The 15,527-nt window shown below is 38.6% G+C and overlaps 1 protein-coding gene across 7 annotated transcripts in view; it reads left to right on the plus strand.

Moving 5' to 3' along the window:
* LOC103590329 (tRNA (guanine(10)-N2)-methyltransferase homolog) overlaps nucleotides 1-15,527 on the plus strand; it is an 86,658-nt gene that overhangs the window by 24,203 nt on the left and 46,928 nt on the right. Inside the window, exon 5 of one of the 7 annotated variants that reach the window (XM_008572543.1) lies at nucleotides 1,586-1,934. The exons of 5 other annotated variants lie outside the window; for them this stretch is intronic. In XM_008572543.1, coding sequence (XP_008570765.1) covers nucleotides 1,586-1,618 — 33 coding nt within the window. In that variant the 3' untranslated portion in view covers nucleotides 1,619-1,934. Of the gene's footprint in view, nucleotides 1-1,585; nucleotides 1,935-10,989; nucleotides 11,118-15,527 lie in introns of those variants that run through there. One more of the 7 variants, XM_008572541.1, reaches the window with a different exon arrangement.

A 15,527-nucleotide genomic window follows, 5' to 3' on the forward strand; every position in this document is an offset into this window, starting at 1 on the left:
CCGCTGCGCTTCCCAAACGGCGCACTATCCAGCGCGCCACCGGGCCGGCCCTCTCTTTGTCCTTTTTGAGACCGGCCGCACCGTGCTCAGCCAGTGAGCGCTGTGAGCGCACTGGTCATCCCTATATAGGATCCGAATCTGCGGCGGGAGCGCTGCTGCGCTCCCAGCGCTGCACTCTCCCGAGTGCGCCATGGGCTTGGCCCTTATATTTCTTTTATTTAAAGATGACTGGTAAGGGGATCTTAACCCTTGACTTGGTGTTGTCAACACCACGCTCTCCCAAGTGAGCTAACTGGCCATCCCTATACAGGGATCTGAACCCGTGGTCTCTTTAAAGTGTCATAAAAAGGACTTTTTTTTCCTACTTGTATTTCTTTTTTTTTAAAGATGGCTGGTAAGGGGATCTTAACCCTTGACTTGGTGTCAGCACCACACTCTTGGAAGTGAGCCGTAGGCTGGCCCTTCCTACTTGTATTTCTAATTTTCTATAAGATATATGTTTTTGTAATAATTAATGAAAATATATTTTAATGTTTTTAACTATTTCCTTACATGAGAGATTTTTTGGTTGGAAAACATGAATATACAAAATTATAAGATTTGTTAATTGTTCATTTTGGGAATCTCAACTCTACTTAAGTCTGGGACTTTGTCTGTATACATTATGAGACTTTGAAAAAATCAAGATAAAAGATATTGAAGTTTATTCCAAAATCTCTTATATAGAAATTATGTATTATATATAATTTCCAGATTGTATAGGATGATTGAGAAAAGCTCTCTGAAATGATGTAACTCAAAGACTTTAGTTTACTTTTGTAAAAAACAGACTTCATTTTTTAGAGCAGGATTAGGTTCACAGCAAAATTGAATGAAAAATGTTGAGTTCCCATATACTCCCTCCCCCCACAGAAGCACAGTCTTCACACTGTTACATCCTGCACCACAATCGTACATTGTTACAATCAATGAACCTACATTGACACATTGTTATCACCCAAAGTCCATAGTTTACATTAGGATTCACTCTTGGTTGTGCATTCTGTGGGTTTTGACAAATGTATAATGATAAGTATCCACCATTATAATATCATACATAATAGTTCTACTGCCTGAAAAATCCTCTGTGCTGGGACTAGTCATCCCTCCAGCCCCCCAACCCTTGATCTTTTTAATGACTCCATACTTTTGCCTTTTCCTCAATGTCATATAGTTGGAATCATACAGTATGTAGCCTCTTCATATGTTTTTTAAAAATTATTATTTAGTAATATTTACTTAAGGTTCCTCCATATCTAGTTTACTTTGTAAAAGTTTAGTATTATTTTTCCTTTTCTTATTGAAACATTTAAATGAATATGCAATTTAGGTAACCTGCCTATTTATATATGATGTAGAATACCTTTATAATACTATAGTTCATAAAATTATTATACTGAGAGGTTTTTCTCACAAGATATTTTTAGGAACAGAATATGTAATAACCAGCTCTTCTTCTGCAGTTTATAATAGGTATGCCAGTGGGATTATCTAATAGAGGCTATGATATCTAGAATAAAACATGTTTGTTTTTTTTTAATTACAGGCTGATTTTTTGATTGAAAAATTAAGAATATGAAAATGTCAACGGTGGAAGATTTTCCTATTCTTGGCTCAGTATGAATTAATATTTTGGTCCCCTCAAAGTTTAATTGCACTTTTAAGGTTTGTTGGGTTTTGAGACGCTGTCACTAACTAGCCTTAAATCTTTTCTGAATATTTCCTGAGATTTGTGATATAGTTATATGGATACTTTGTCACTGACATCCTTATTTTAGTGGTTAAACTTGTGTAAGGATTTTATATATAAGACGCTATAGATAAAATCTCATTTAAAACAAATTCTGTTAAGGGGCCGGCCCGGTGGCGCACTGGATAGTGCGCCGCTTGGGAAGCGCGGCGGCGCTCCCGCCCGAGGGTTCGGATCCCACATACAGACCGGTTCCTGCTCACTGGCTGAGCGAGGCGCGGGAGCAACACCGAGGGTTGCAGTCCCATTGCCGGTCCCCGGTCCGGTACGGGGGCAACACTGAGGGTTGCGATCCGTTTCCGGACACGGAAAAAGACAAAAGACAAAAAAAAAAAAAAAAACCAAATTCTGTTAATTAAGAAGGGCTCTGTATTTTTTTAAAAAGTTCGAATATTTTCATTTCTCAGTAGATAGTTAATTATAGTAGTGATTTATTTATGAAGAATAAACTGGTATTGAAAACACTTTATTAGAACCTTTATTACTGTGAAGGAGAAAAAGAATTTAGCTATTTGACAGTTCTATAGTTTTACACGTACATTTTCAAAATAAAGAATACCATACTACGCAGGGATCTCTAATCTTGCTGATGGAAAGAATTATATATGTGTCACTTTCTACTCAAATTTCAGATGCTGGTTTTTACTTCTTAAAGCCCAGCATTTTTTTTTTAATAAATTGGTCCTGAAAGCTATGTAATATGTATAATATAATTTCTTTCTTTTTTTTTTTTTAAAGATGACCGGTAAGGGGATCTTAACCTTTGACTTGGTGTTGTCAGCACCATGCTCACCCAGTGAGCTAACCGGCCATCCCTATGTGGGATCCGAACCCGTGGCCTTGGTATTATCAGCACCGCACTCTCCTGAGTGAGCCACGGGCCAGCCCTATGTATAATATAATTTCTAACAGTGAATTTATAATAACAATCAAGTTGACTATCAGAAAAAAAACATTGATTTTCTAACAATTCACTGTAATGGAATTTTACCTGTTATATCATAAGGGGGAAGGAAACATAAAGTGGTTCTACTGGTGTATTCAAAATAGCAGAAACTGTTGCTTTATGGAATGTTTTTTGTACCAAAGGGTAACTAGAAGAAGTAGTAGTTAGACTTAGCTTTTATCATGAAAAAGGCCTGATTTCAATGTAAAGGTAAGACTTAGATAAGAAAATTTGTTTTAGCACAATGTTAATATTATTGATATTTCATGAGGTGTATTTCTTTAGAATTGTCTTTTAATGCTGATCTACAGTCACAATAGTGAATATGAATGAAGATTAGGTGCTGAAAGCTAATCCTACATTTTGCCAGTGAAATAGTACCATATACAGGAACATAAATGAACGTAAGGATTAATGTATTGTTGGAAATAGGCTGAGATTAGTTTTCTTTCCTTTTTTTAGCATGATAGTAAACATAGTTTTAAGTGATGAAATGCTTATTTACAATACTTAGTTACAACATCTGGAATCAATATTGTTTTGTTTGTTCATTAATTTGTTCGTTCAGCAAACATTTGTTTAAGATTTAATGTGTACCAGACATTCCAGAATCAGGAAATAAAGAAATGAGAAAGGACAGTCTGCCTTCAGTCGTTAATACAGGAATCAGATAAATTTGGTGATTAGAATTTACTGTGTTAAGTTGCTATAATGTCCACAGAAGAGGCTGTGGAGGAGAAAACACTTCTGAGAGCAGCAGGACTGAGTATTAAAGACTCAATGTTAGATAGACAGTGACAGGTTAGGCTGAGAAAACCACGTGTACTTTCCCTGAGTTCTGCTTCCACTATTATTTTCTTTGCCTTTGACATGAATGTCCAGATTTCATCTTATTCACTTGGAAGTAGGGGTTGTAGGCTTTTGAAATAGATTTACAGGTTTTTCAGCACTGCTTTGAGAAATAGCTCACTGAGCAACTACACATATTAACAGATACAAGTTTCCATAAATCAGTTAGAATATGACTAGCTCCAGGGAAGGACTTTTCAAAATGTGCAACCTTTGAATGTTTTACTATGTGAACTTGCAACATTATGACAATAACATGTAAAGTATTTAAGGAATTCCCAAATGCCTTATGGACCTCTTCAAAAATGTGATTAGCCAGTTGATTCAATTTATGTAGATTTATGCCCTTTCATATAAGTTTCTCTTCATTGTTGGAAAACCCTTGGAAACTCACATTGTTAATGGAGGTTCTCTTTTTTTCTTATAAAGATTATCAAATTATTACAATTAATACTCACTTAGCCTTTTCAGCAGCTTAATTATTTGGTAACTCCCTAGCTATCTATAACATTAGCTTGAAATCTAATTCTTAACCTGTCTTAAAAATGTTTAAAGTAGTATTGAGAGCATTATCTATGCACGTTGTGATACTATTTGTATAACTGTAAAATTAGCATAATGACCTATTTCAAACTATGCTTACTTAGCTAGAAGAAAATGAAATAAAAATGGAAATGTAATGTGTTAAATTTTGCCTCTCTGAACTCTTAACAATACTAAAAATAGAGGTTCACATGAAAGGTGTTTGATAAATAAGCTGATCACAATGTATGAAAGATTTACTGTCAGATATGTAGACACATATCTTCTTTCATATAATGAATCTAAGGTCAAAAGCACAGTCTTTATTATTGTAACACTCATATACTTCCAGATTTTGATGTAAAAACATCATCTACAAAAGTCAGTGCCTACACTTTTATTAATTTTTTAGTAGGTACTAGGTAGAAGTACTGCAGGTCACTAATATGAAGCTGATACCTGTTGATTCATCTGTTCATGAAACAGCTTTTATTCTAGCAACATAAATACAAAAAAACAGATCTCTGATTCAACTTAAATCAACTTAATGAAGATGACTAAGTTCACATATGATTAAAGAGAATCAGATCCTCACTGTATGATTAGTTATTTAAAACCACATAGGTAGAGATGACTCCACAATCAACAATCATGCATTAATTAAACCAATCCCTACACCAGATATCTTTCAAGTAATTATTATATTTTATGTTCATATAAAACTGGCACCTCAAGTTTAAAACGTTCCCCTTCCCTAACTTGTTCCTCTCAGTTTTCCCCATCTTTGTTAATGGCAACTCCAGTCTTTCAGTTGCTCAGGCCAAAAATCTTGGAGTCATCCTTGTCTCTTGTCTTTCACATTTCATATCTAACTTATTAGCAAACCTTGTCATCAGCACCTTTAAAACATATTGAGAATTTGATCACTTCTAACCACGTGTACTGCTTCATCTTGGCCAAGTTATCATCATCTCTTGTCTACGTTACTGGAGTAGCTTCCTCAGTATCTCCTGCTTTCATCTTTACCTACCCCAGTCTATTCTCAACACATGTACACATCAAATTAGCAGAACATGTATGTCTGAATGTTCTCTCAGGCCCATAGTTCCTAAACACTTTGCCCTCAGATACACACAAAAAGTTTTGGTACCAGGGTGTCACCTTGAAGGGACTAGAAACAAATCAGTTTATACCTCTCAGTGCTCAGTGTCCCTACCTTTTCAGACACTCATCCTCTCTTGCCTTGAATATTGCTAGAATCTCTTGACTAGGCTCCATGCCTCCAGTTGCTCTCTTTCTTTTCTTTCTTTTTTCTTTTTTGGTGCCTGGCAGGTACAGAGATCAAACCCTGGACCATGGTGTTATCAGCACCATGCTCTAACCAACTGAACTAACCAGCCAGCCCCCAGTTGCTCTTTTTCTAACACAGCCTCCATCAGAGTTCTTTCTAAATTACTGACTAAATTAGTAAATTGATCACGCAATTTTCTTGCTTATGAAAACCTCACCATTTACCCTCAAGCTCATTCATCAGCCTTTTCAGCTCTATTTCCTGCACTTATACCCAATGTCTTAGTCACTTTTATTACTACAACTAAGCTGAGCACAGCTTTGAAAATCTGTTCACCCTTAACGTTCAGGTTCAAATGTTATCTCCTCTGCAAAGTCTTCTCTGATACCTTCTACCCCCAACTGCAACAATATTGTTTGTTCAGCTTTGGTCCATGGTATTTTGTTTATTTTCCTAGTATAGACCTTATACAATCTAGCCAAACTGTAATGGATATCTCTTGCCACTGGATTTTGAGCTCTTTTAGACCTGCGGGATCTATTTTTTAATTTATCTTAGTATCCCCATTGCCTTAACCCAGTGACTGGTTCATATTTCTAGTCAGTAAATGTATTTTAATCTCTGAGTCCCTTAAAATGTTATCATAACAAACCAAAGTCTGACTGAAGATCCTAATTTCAAGCAACTTTCAATCCAAATATTGAGAGTATAACCTAGATGTAAGCTGGTTCTTTCTGGCTTTATATCCTTCATGGCAGTACCATGACTAATATATCTCAAGTATGAAACCTTTTTGAGTTTCCAAAGAATCCATCCACACCAAGCATTTTAAGCATTTAATAACCAAACTTTTAGCAGTACAAGGCTATAGCAAAGTATTGTATAAGGGTACTTCAAAAAGCTCATGGTCCCTGTACCAGCCGGCCACCAAAAAAAAAAAAAAATCACAGAAAGATTCCTATTATCTTTTGATTCTGTCTTTCCACAAACTTTTGGAAGTACTCTTGTATAGTTCCTGCCATCTTGCCGAATCTCTTTTCCTCTACTTCCCTCCTTGCCTTTAGAACACATTCCTCTTCTTTTCTCATTAGATCCAACTTTCTCTGAAGACTTAGTTCTAGCCAACTTGCCTGGCCCACAGGAAATTACCTAACTTAAGGAGGCTTATTCTAGATATTTTCTCAGCTGAGATTCTCTCAAGATTAATTCTTAATCCATCTGGTAAGAGAGGAATATTTTCTTCCTGTTGCATCTTCCTCTGAGAAAAATACTTGCAGCATTCTGCAAATTTATCACATAAATTCTCTCTCTCCAAAGGTGGTTAGTAAGAGTCTGTAGTGGATTGAATTATGTCCCCCCAAAACTCACTGAAGTTTGAATTGTGTCCCCTAAGTTTTATGTATTAGAAACTTGGTCCCACTGTGACTGTTAAGATGGTGGGAAATCCTGTTATGATAATTGAAAGGTGGAGCCTTCAAAAGGTGATTAGATTGTAGGACCATGCCATAGTGAATGGATTAAAAATGGTGGCCAGGGGCATGGTTCTGAGGGCTTTAAAAGAAGAGAGAAGAGAGTCTGTCTCTCTGCTTCCACCATCTTGCAGTGTGAGGCCCCTGGGTCACTGCTGCCACCACCAGATGGACTTTAGACTTCCCAGCCTCAGAAACTGTAAGCAATAAATTTTGTTTTTCTTTATAAATCACCCAGTTCCAGGTATTTTGTTATGAGGAACAGAAACTAATACAGAATCAAAACATGCTACTTATCTGTCATACTTGAGCCTCCTGGGACTCAGAGCCCATCCATCTACCTCCTTTTTTCCCAGACAGCTATTCTTAAACCTTAGTGTGCTTTAGAACCATTTGGTGGGCTTCTTTAAAACAAACTGCAAGCCTCCACCTCCAGAATTTCTGATTCAGCAGGTTTTGGGGTGGGGTGGGATTTTGTGTTTCTGAATAGTTTCCGGGTGATACTAATGCTGCCTGTCCTAGGACCACACTTTTGAGAACTCCTGCCATAAGTGGTTCTTAAATTTGGCTGCACATTAAAGTCAACAACTGGGAAGCTTTTAAAAAATCTTTATGTTCAGACCACATCCAGACAAATTAAATTTGAATCTCCCAGGATAGATTCTGGGCCTCAGTATTTTTAAAAACTCCTCAGGTAATTCCAATGTGCAGCCAAGTTTGAGAACCTGCACCATATGGTATTGAGTAAAACTCCTCTTTGGGCCTTGTTATAGTAGATTCTCAAGAAAATCTCTTTTATGGCACAAAAATGATCTATACTATATGTAATTACTTTCCTACTCATGGGAAGCAAATTGGATCGAGAGATGGAGATTACTGAGTGAGAATTCTGCTTAAGTATTTAGAAGGTGAGCTGGACACCTTTTTTAAGTGAGGATGTAACATTTGCAAATTATTTGCTAGAAACTTTTGTTTAGAAATTATGCTTGCTTCTCATATTTTAGGAAGGAAGAAAGGAAGGAAGGGAGAAAACATAGAAGGGAGAGAAGCTGAAAGATTTGTCTCAAATAAGGCAGATTTGCTGTGTTCTTATAAGAGGGTACTTAAAAAAGTTCATGGAATTAAAAGATAATACTAATCTTTCCATAAACTTTTTGAAGCACCATCGTATTACCCCTGGTCCACAAGTTCTGCCCAAGAAGAAATAAATGGGGTCTCGTTCAAAGACATGGGATAAAGGGAGGGTTCTCTTCTAGCTTAGCTCAATCAGGCAGGCTTCTTATATTTGCCTGGAAATGTAAGGTCCTTGATTATTTGAATTGTGGCAGCATTAGAGTTTAAGGATAATCAGGAGAGAAAGCTGAATTTCCAGTCTGTTTTCCTTCACATTTTTTCTATGCACAGAACCTGCTTCACAGGTAGCAAATTAGAGGAAACTATTTGCAACTAGGGCTTCAGCTTTATTCTGGGGGGTCTTTTGACCAGAGGACACGATCTATGTCACTTCAGGAGATCTTGCTTGTTGGAAATTTGACCTCACAGAATTGAATCATACTTAAATCAACTCCAGCTACTTAAGTCTGAATTGGTGCCTCAGAATTCCAACTCATTTAGTCTTGTTTCCTTAGACCAGCTAGTGTTATTTTTCTCTTCCTGAATTATCTTCGTTAAGATTGATGAAACTGGAGACTCCTCTGGCACATCATGAAATTTGAACTCCCCGAGTAATGCTTACTATGGTGAAGCTCCTTAATTCTTATGTAACTTTTCCCAATAAAACTTTATTCTCCAAACTGTTCAGAATCCTCTCATTTTTTTGCCAATTGCAGAAATCTTAGTTTTAATACATATGAAGATGACTTTTCTCCCTCTCATTGTTACACAAATCCCTATGGTTCTCTGTGATACCCAATCCCTTTTCAATTGTTAGATGCTCAGTCTGAAACAGATGTATGGGCAGTTGTGACATATCATCTCTGCTGCTGGGACCTGTTAACCTTTTATTCATTTCTCTGACTCTGCATTCTAACTAGCTCCAACACTGAAGTGGCATGTTATAAACAGAAATCAAAATTCTCCTTCCCAATTCCTGGTCCTTACTTCCCAGGAATGACTTCTGGTTTTTAAATAATAGGCATCCCATACTAAAGGCTTCAATGCTTGCACAGTAGCAGCCTCACAGAAGAAGCCAAGTCTCTAAAAGTTCTGCCCTGGTAGATGGAACATGGAAGGAGCTTTGGATTAGTTCCCAGGAGATAAACTATGATGAACCTCATTGCCGCTTACAGGGCAAATTTTAAAAGAAAAAAAATTGCAAGTCTCTAGATGCTAGTTTGAACACTTCCAAAGTCCTTACTCCTGCTGCTTCTTAACCATTCTGGTAAGCTCCTAAAGTTTGAATAGATCTAGCTGTGAGTCCCTCAAAAGCAGTTTAATTGATCTCAGAGCAGTTCCACACTAACCTTTAATGGTAATGGCCTGTGCAGGATAATCTCCACTTCCCCAGACCATGTATCCAACAGTGTAAGACTGATGATGTAGATGCTCTTCTCATTTGTGGAATAGAAATTTAGAAGGGATTTAGTCCTAAACCTTCACACAAAGGATCCCAGGTGAAAAAAATTAGTGAAACATGATTACATCTAGGTTCTCTCTCTAGGCCCTGTAGTCACATTTGCTGTGTCTGAACAGCATCGTATTAATTCAGGCATGCAAGTCAGCAGCTCTTCGATATTCCCTAAAAAGCTACTCCATCAAAATTTTGTGCTTGGTAATTTTACTGAAGATTTGATAAATTCCGGGGGTGAGGCATATAAAGCATTGCACATCCTTCCCCTAATATTTCACTGCTTTTCTGTCCCTTGTCCTCTCTGTTCAAAGAAAAAACAACTTCCTTTTCTTGTCTCATAGAGTACTTTTATCCCCTCTCTGGAGCCCTGGGGACAGGAGACTTATGCTTCTCAGAGACTCACCTCAGTGGACTTATCAAGACATTTTCTTAACAAAGATCTCTTGCTAAACTGAATTCTTTATATGGCTTTTTTTTTTTAAGAGAAGAAAAATGTCTTTAAATGCCACTTATTGGCCCCATACAATAAGCCAGGTGTTGTATTAAACACTTTATGAACATTATTCCACTTAATCCTTATAACTATTTTTTTAAGGATGCAGAATTCCAGTTTTGGTTAAAAAAACAGGCTCACAGAGGTTAAAAAATTTGTTTTAAGAGGCTATAGGTGGTAAATGGTGGAAACGAGGTTTGAATCTAAGACTGACACCGCAGCCTGTGTTCTTAATCACTACCACTAAGCATCAACTACGTTCCTGGCACATGGTGTTGGGGATATGTAGGATACTTAATCTTTGTACTATGCACCGTATGGTAATGCAAAAGAAATGTCTTAATATGGCAAAGGGCGTTCAGTACTCTCAAAAGCAATAACATATAGAATACACAATTAAAATATTTTATAAATTATCTGCTACTATGAAGTCTGTGTCATTGTGAATAGTTACAAGCAACTTTCACCAATAGTTTTAATTTACAGTTGGCTGTGGATTGGTAGTGTGAGTCTAACAGGTAACACAACCTAATTAATTATTGCATACTTGCTCAGAGGAAGATACCGTTTTGGTTTCTGCGAAGCACAAAGTGAACCATAAGAGATGTTCTCGGTCCTCAAGAGCTTGTTCTAATTGGCTTATAAGGCAAGTGCTGAGTTGTTACAAAAATAAAAAGGATACTAAATGTTAAATGATCGATCCAGGTACTTCAGTCCCCGAAGCCAGAGATGGATAAAGACGGCTACACGGAAAAGGTGAAAGTCCAGTTTTGAGGCAGGATTTGGAGAGTTGTAGAGAAAACGAGTATATTCCAGGTGGAAGGATAACTGGGAACTACATTATCTTATCGCAATCTGCTCCTCAACACAGCACGGCCCCTCGTACCAGCTACACCCACTTGGAGATCCAGCCAGACGCCGCCGTCCACCTGCGACAGCCCCTCCCCCTGCGCCTGGGCCGTTCCGACTCCAGGCGCGAGGAACATCGGGATAGCGCCCGCCTCGGCGAGCTTCCGTTTCCGGCCCTTCAGGCTCCGCCTTAGCGGAGACGCCTTCGTAAGGGGCGGAGTAGGCGGGGCTTCGCGCGGGGCGCGCAGGCGCACGGCGGGCAGCTGCGATGGCGCTGCAGTGCACGCTGAACAGGTATCTGCTGCTCATGGCTCAGGAGCACCTCGAGTTCCGCCTGCCGGTGAGCGCCTAGCGCCTTCCGCTGCTTCCGAGGGGAGTGGAATTGGTGTGTGGGTGCCGGTGACCTGCACAGCTTGAGCATGCAGGGATTTGGGGGTCTGTGCTGGTCTGGGCGGATCACGCGTCCTGTGCCCCCAGGAGCGGGGCTGAGTTTGGCTGAAGGTGTGCGTGAGAAAAGTCGGGGACAGATCCCCTTCGTCTGGCTAAGCAGTTTCATTGATTCTTCTGCCCGTGTGCCAGGTACCGGAGTTAAGTAGGTGAAGGTGACCGGTCCTGTCACTCCAGGAGCCGTTCGTCTGGTGGAGGATAGAGACAGAAATGCTCAGTGTAGTGTTTTAAGTGTCAAAATATATGGTTCAAGCTGGTGGGGGGGCGGGGAGGAGAGGGGGGCATTTAGATGATGGAGAAGCTGGGGAAAGTGTTTTATTTATTCATTCAAAAGACGTTTTCAGAGTGCCTGTAACCGAATGTGCCGGACACTAGGGATGTAACAATGACAAAAACAGCTGCCTTCCGGGAGCTTACTGTTTAGGTTATGGGCTGAGCAGACCACGTGAGCGTAGGATTATAAAGTAACGTTGTTAAGTTCAGTGATATATGCATAGGGAAATATGAGAGCATATAGAAGGGGAATCTAATCCACCTGAGTGGTGGGGGATGTTGGCCTTTAAGAGGGCTTCTATGAAGGGATGCGAAGTAAAGGATGAGTAGGAGCTGGCCGGGCCAAGGAGAAAATAAGTTAATTAGAATTAAAAGCTGTTAGTTATTACTGGATTACTGAGTATGTGGCACAGAGTGGTAAGAGAGCAAGAGAGGTAGATAGGGGCCAGAAAATGCAAAGTTTTGGATACCCTGGAGTTTGGAAGGGAATTTATTGAAGAGGTTTAAGTAAAGAAGTGACGGAATCAAAATTTTTTTTAAAAGTCACTTTGACAGCAATACGGAAGATGGATTTCAGAGGAATAAGTCTGGAGTCAAAGACCAGTTAGGAGTCTGTTGGAATAGTCTTGTTAATAGATTAAGAAGGCCTGACCTAGGGCAAAGGGCAAGAGGATGGGATGGACTGGGAAAATATTCAGGTGATAAGATCATCACGGTTTGATTGACTGAATGTGGGGGGGAAGAGGAACCAGTCAAAGATGACTACTGGAGTGGATATGGGAGTGTATCTTTTTAATATAGTGAACACAGACAGATGTCAAGATTTAAATTTTGGTTATGCTGAATTTGATGTGCTTGTGCAACATCAAGTGGAGATGACCAGGAGGCAATGGGTATTTAAGTATGCATAGAGCATGTGGAAGGGTTTGCACTGGCAATAAATATTTGGGAATCTTTTGCATTTAAAAGCTAGGGGAGAGGATGAAATTACTCAAAGCTTAGGGTAAGAAGAGTGATGGGCCAAGAACAGATGCTTGGACGCATTGATATTAAGGGAAAGTTAGAAAGAGAGGTCCATGAAGAACAGAAGTAAGTGTCAGAATAAAAAGGTAACACTTTAAGAAGTAGGGATAAATTGATAATGTCGAATATATGTGTTTTTTGGTTAGAAAAGAATGAAAAAATGTTCATTGACACTCTCAGAAGGTAATTAGTTGGTGAATTTTGTTAGAGCTGTTGTGTAGAGTTTTAGCAGATTGGTTTAGTAGTCACTGGAAAATGAGGAAGGGGAGATAGAATAGACTGCTCTAACTAGAACATAAGAAGGGAAAATAGGAGATTGGTTAACAGTTTTAGGGGGGTGTAGGGTCAAGGAGCTCGCCCATGGTGGTATTGAGCTTGAGGTACTTATAGGCTGTGAGGAAGTGGAGCATGGATGTAAGGGCACTGTAGGAGTTCACCTTTCAATAGAAGGAGTGATAGGACAAAGGAAAGTTAGGATCGGTGTGGGGTAGTTGCTTGAGGGCCTGTTTTCTAGGTAATGAATGAGTCAAGTTTATTTCTTGAGAGATGGGGAACCAGCAGTTGAATGGTAAAATTGAGAAAAATAGTAAAATTTGAAATGGTCATTGAGAACAAAGGAGAGAGTTGACAGGACCAAGTAAAACAACTGAGAAGAACACAGGAATTAGAGCATCACTGAAAATCAGCTGAAGGTAATTGTGCCACATTCTGTGATTTTCGTCAGTAGTCCTCTACTCATTGGCTTTAGGAGTTAGGAAGGAAGATTGTGACATTGATTCAGTAATAATGTTCCGAGTTTTGAGGAGGAAATAATATTAAGTCTTAATTAATGAAGGAGATGTTCTGTTGGTGAAGAGAACTGGAAAACCCACTTCCCTGAGAAACAAAAGCTAGCAAAAGGCACGGAGGTGTGGTTGGTTCTGGTGATTTGGGAGGCTTGGGGACGGAGGATGAAGTAGTGGGTATTGAGGCTAGAAAGGCGAATAGGATCCAGATTTTGGAGTGTTTTTTAACCATTCCAAGGAGTTTGGATTTTATTTTAGATTTAATGGGGAGCCACTGACTTTTATTTTTTTTCTTCTTTTTAAACCAGGAAGTGACAAGATCATTTGTGTTTTAGAAAGATAATTCTGGAGTACCAGAGAAAAAATACAACTAAGAGTGTACTAGAGCGGAACTAGAGAGGCCAGGAGGGTGAGTGCCTAAAGTAAGGCAGTGGGGTGGGCTGTGGTCTCAAGAAGAGCATCCTTAGTATTTGGTGATTTTATGTGGTTCTTCCTTCTTAAATTCTTAGTGTACTACCCTGGTGCCTGTTTAATCTACCAGAAGCTCAGTTCTGGTTTACACCTTCATTGTCCCAGGGATAAAACTCCTTAGTCTGGCATTCAAGGCCCACCACTGCGTGGTTCTTTCCTTTGTTGTACCCCTTTCTCCAAGTCCTTAGTGCAGCCAAAACTGGCTCCCCGTCATTCCCTGAATGATGCTCTTCATTTTCCTGCTTTGGCCTTTTGTCTAGTTTGGGCCTTTCCTCCCCCACTCTTTAATCTATTGACTTCATATAGTCAATATTTATTTAGATTCACCCACATATTTGTTTGTTTATTTTAAGCTTATCGTTTTTTCATAATTATTTTTCAGATCTGCAGTTTCCTTTTTGTATTTTTTCATCAACTGCCAAAATTCTTTATTTTGTCTTTTATTCTCTTCAATATGGAAAGCATAGTTATGTTAAAATATATGACTGATGAAAGGGGTCTTGTGCGTCTGTTTTTATTGTTTATTGTTGGTTCTCTTTTCTACTGTTGGTTCTTTTTTAACTGTGTGCCAAGTTATTTTTAAATATGTGCCGGATATTGTATTTGAAAATCGATTTGAAGCAATAATTTGAGGCCTGTCTTGAAGAAGATAGGAGCTCATGGGAGCATTAGCAGTCTAGGATCACTTTAACTCATTTTCAGGCATTAAGCTCTGTCTCTGTTCTGATTCAGATATACTCCTAGGGTCTATAGCTTTTTGGAACCCAAATCTAAACTGGCTGGCTTCTCAAGTCTCCTTTCCTCTACATGGGTGGCCTGTAGCTCCACTGGGCTGTCAGAAAGGCTGTTCATCCTCACAACTGCTTTTGGAATTGGTAAATATCTCGGGCAAAAAGTGGCTCTAACTTGGAATTTCTGTCCTCTCTTGGAACTTAATTTGCTAATTCTTGTTATCTCTATACCTTCAAGTAGATGTCCAGCTTTTCTAGTTCTTCTTAGAAGGCTTAATCGGAATTACCTAGTTTACCATCCCTGAAAGTGAATGTCCTCTGCCCTTGATTTAGGATTTTTCCCTATTTTTGAGGGCAAAAATCAGTTTCCATGAAACTTTCCTTCTAAAACTAAAAGAATCTTTTCCTCTCTTGTTCTCTAGTATTTTTTGCTTTTACTTCTTTAAGAGCATGTACTGTTTATACTTTGCATTTCAGCTATGAGTTTAAATGTTTTGTTAGTTCTAATAGACCTTCAGTTCCCAGATGATAAATATGTATTTATCTTTACATAGCTCAGTGCCTTGCACATACTCATATTAGTTGCTCAATAAATGTGGAGTTGAGTGAAATAGGATCTCTCCTGGAGAAGGCAATTGAAAGGACACTTTGGGGCACATCTACTGCATTAGAACTGCTAGGCAAGAAAAGTGTAATGAGTAGTTGCTTTTATGAATTAAAATGAGAGATTAGAAATGTTAGGTGTTGTCCAGTTTTACCCTTCATAGAGTTAATCAGGGACAATTTTAGTTGACAGCTGCCTTGTTGTACTAAAAGTTCAAACACCTGGGTTTTATTGCTAGTTCTGAAGCAACCTAAGTAGATGAAAAAGTGAGTAGCTAAAATAACTGGACAGCTCTGTGAATTAAGACATCACACATGCTCTAGATCATGCCACATTTTCATATCTAATGTTCAGTATAAATTCTTTTTTGTTCTTTTTTTTTTTTTTTTTTTTTTTTTTTTTTTTTTTTTTTTTTT

This window comes from Galeopterus variegatus, unplaced genomic scaffold (assembly GCF_000696425.1).
Source record: "Galeopterus variegatus unplaced genomic scaffold, G_variegatus-3.0.2 Scaffold804, whole genome shotgun sequence".
In the NCBI taxonomy this organism is placed as follows: domain Eukaryota; kingdom Metazoa; phylum Chordata; class Mammalia; order Dermoptera; family Cynocephalidae; genus Galeopterus; species Galeopterus variegatus.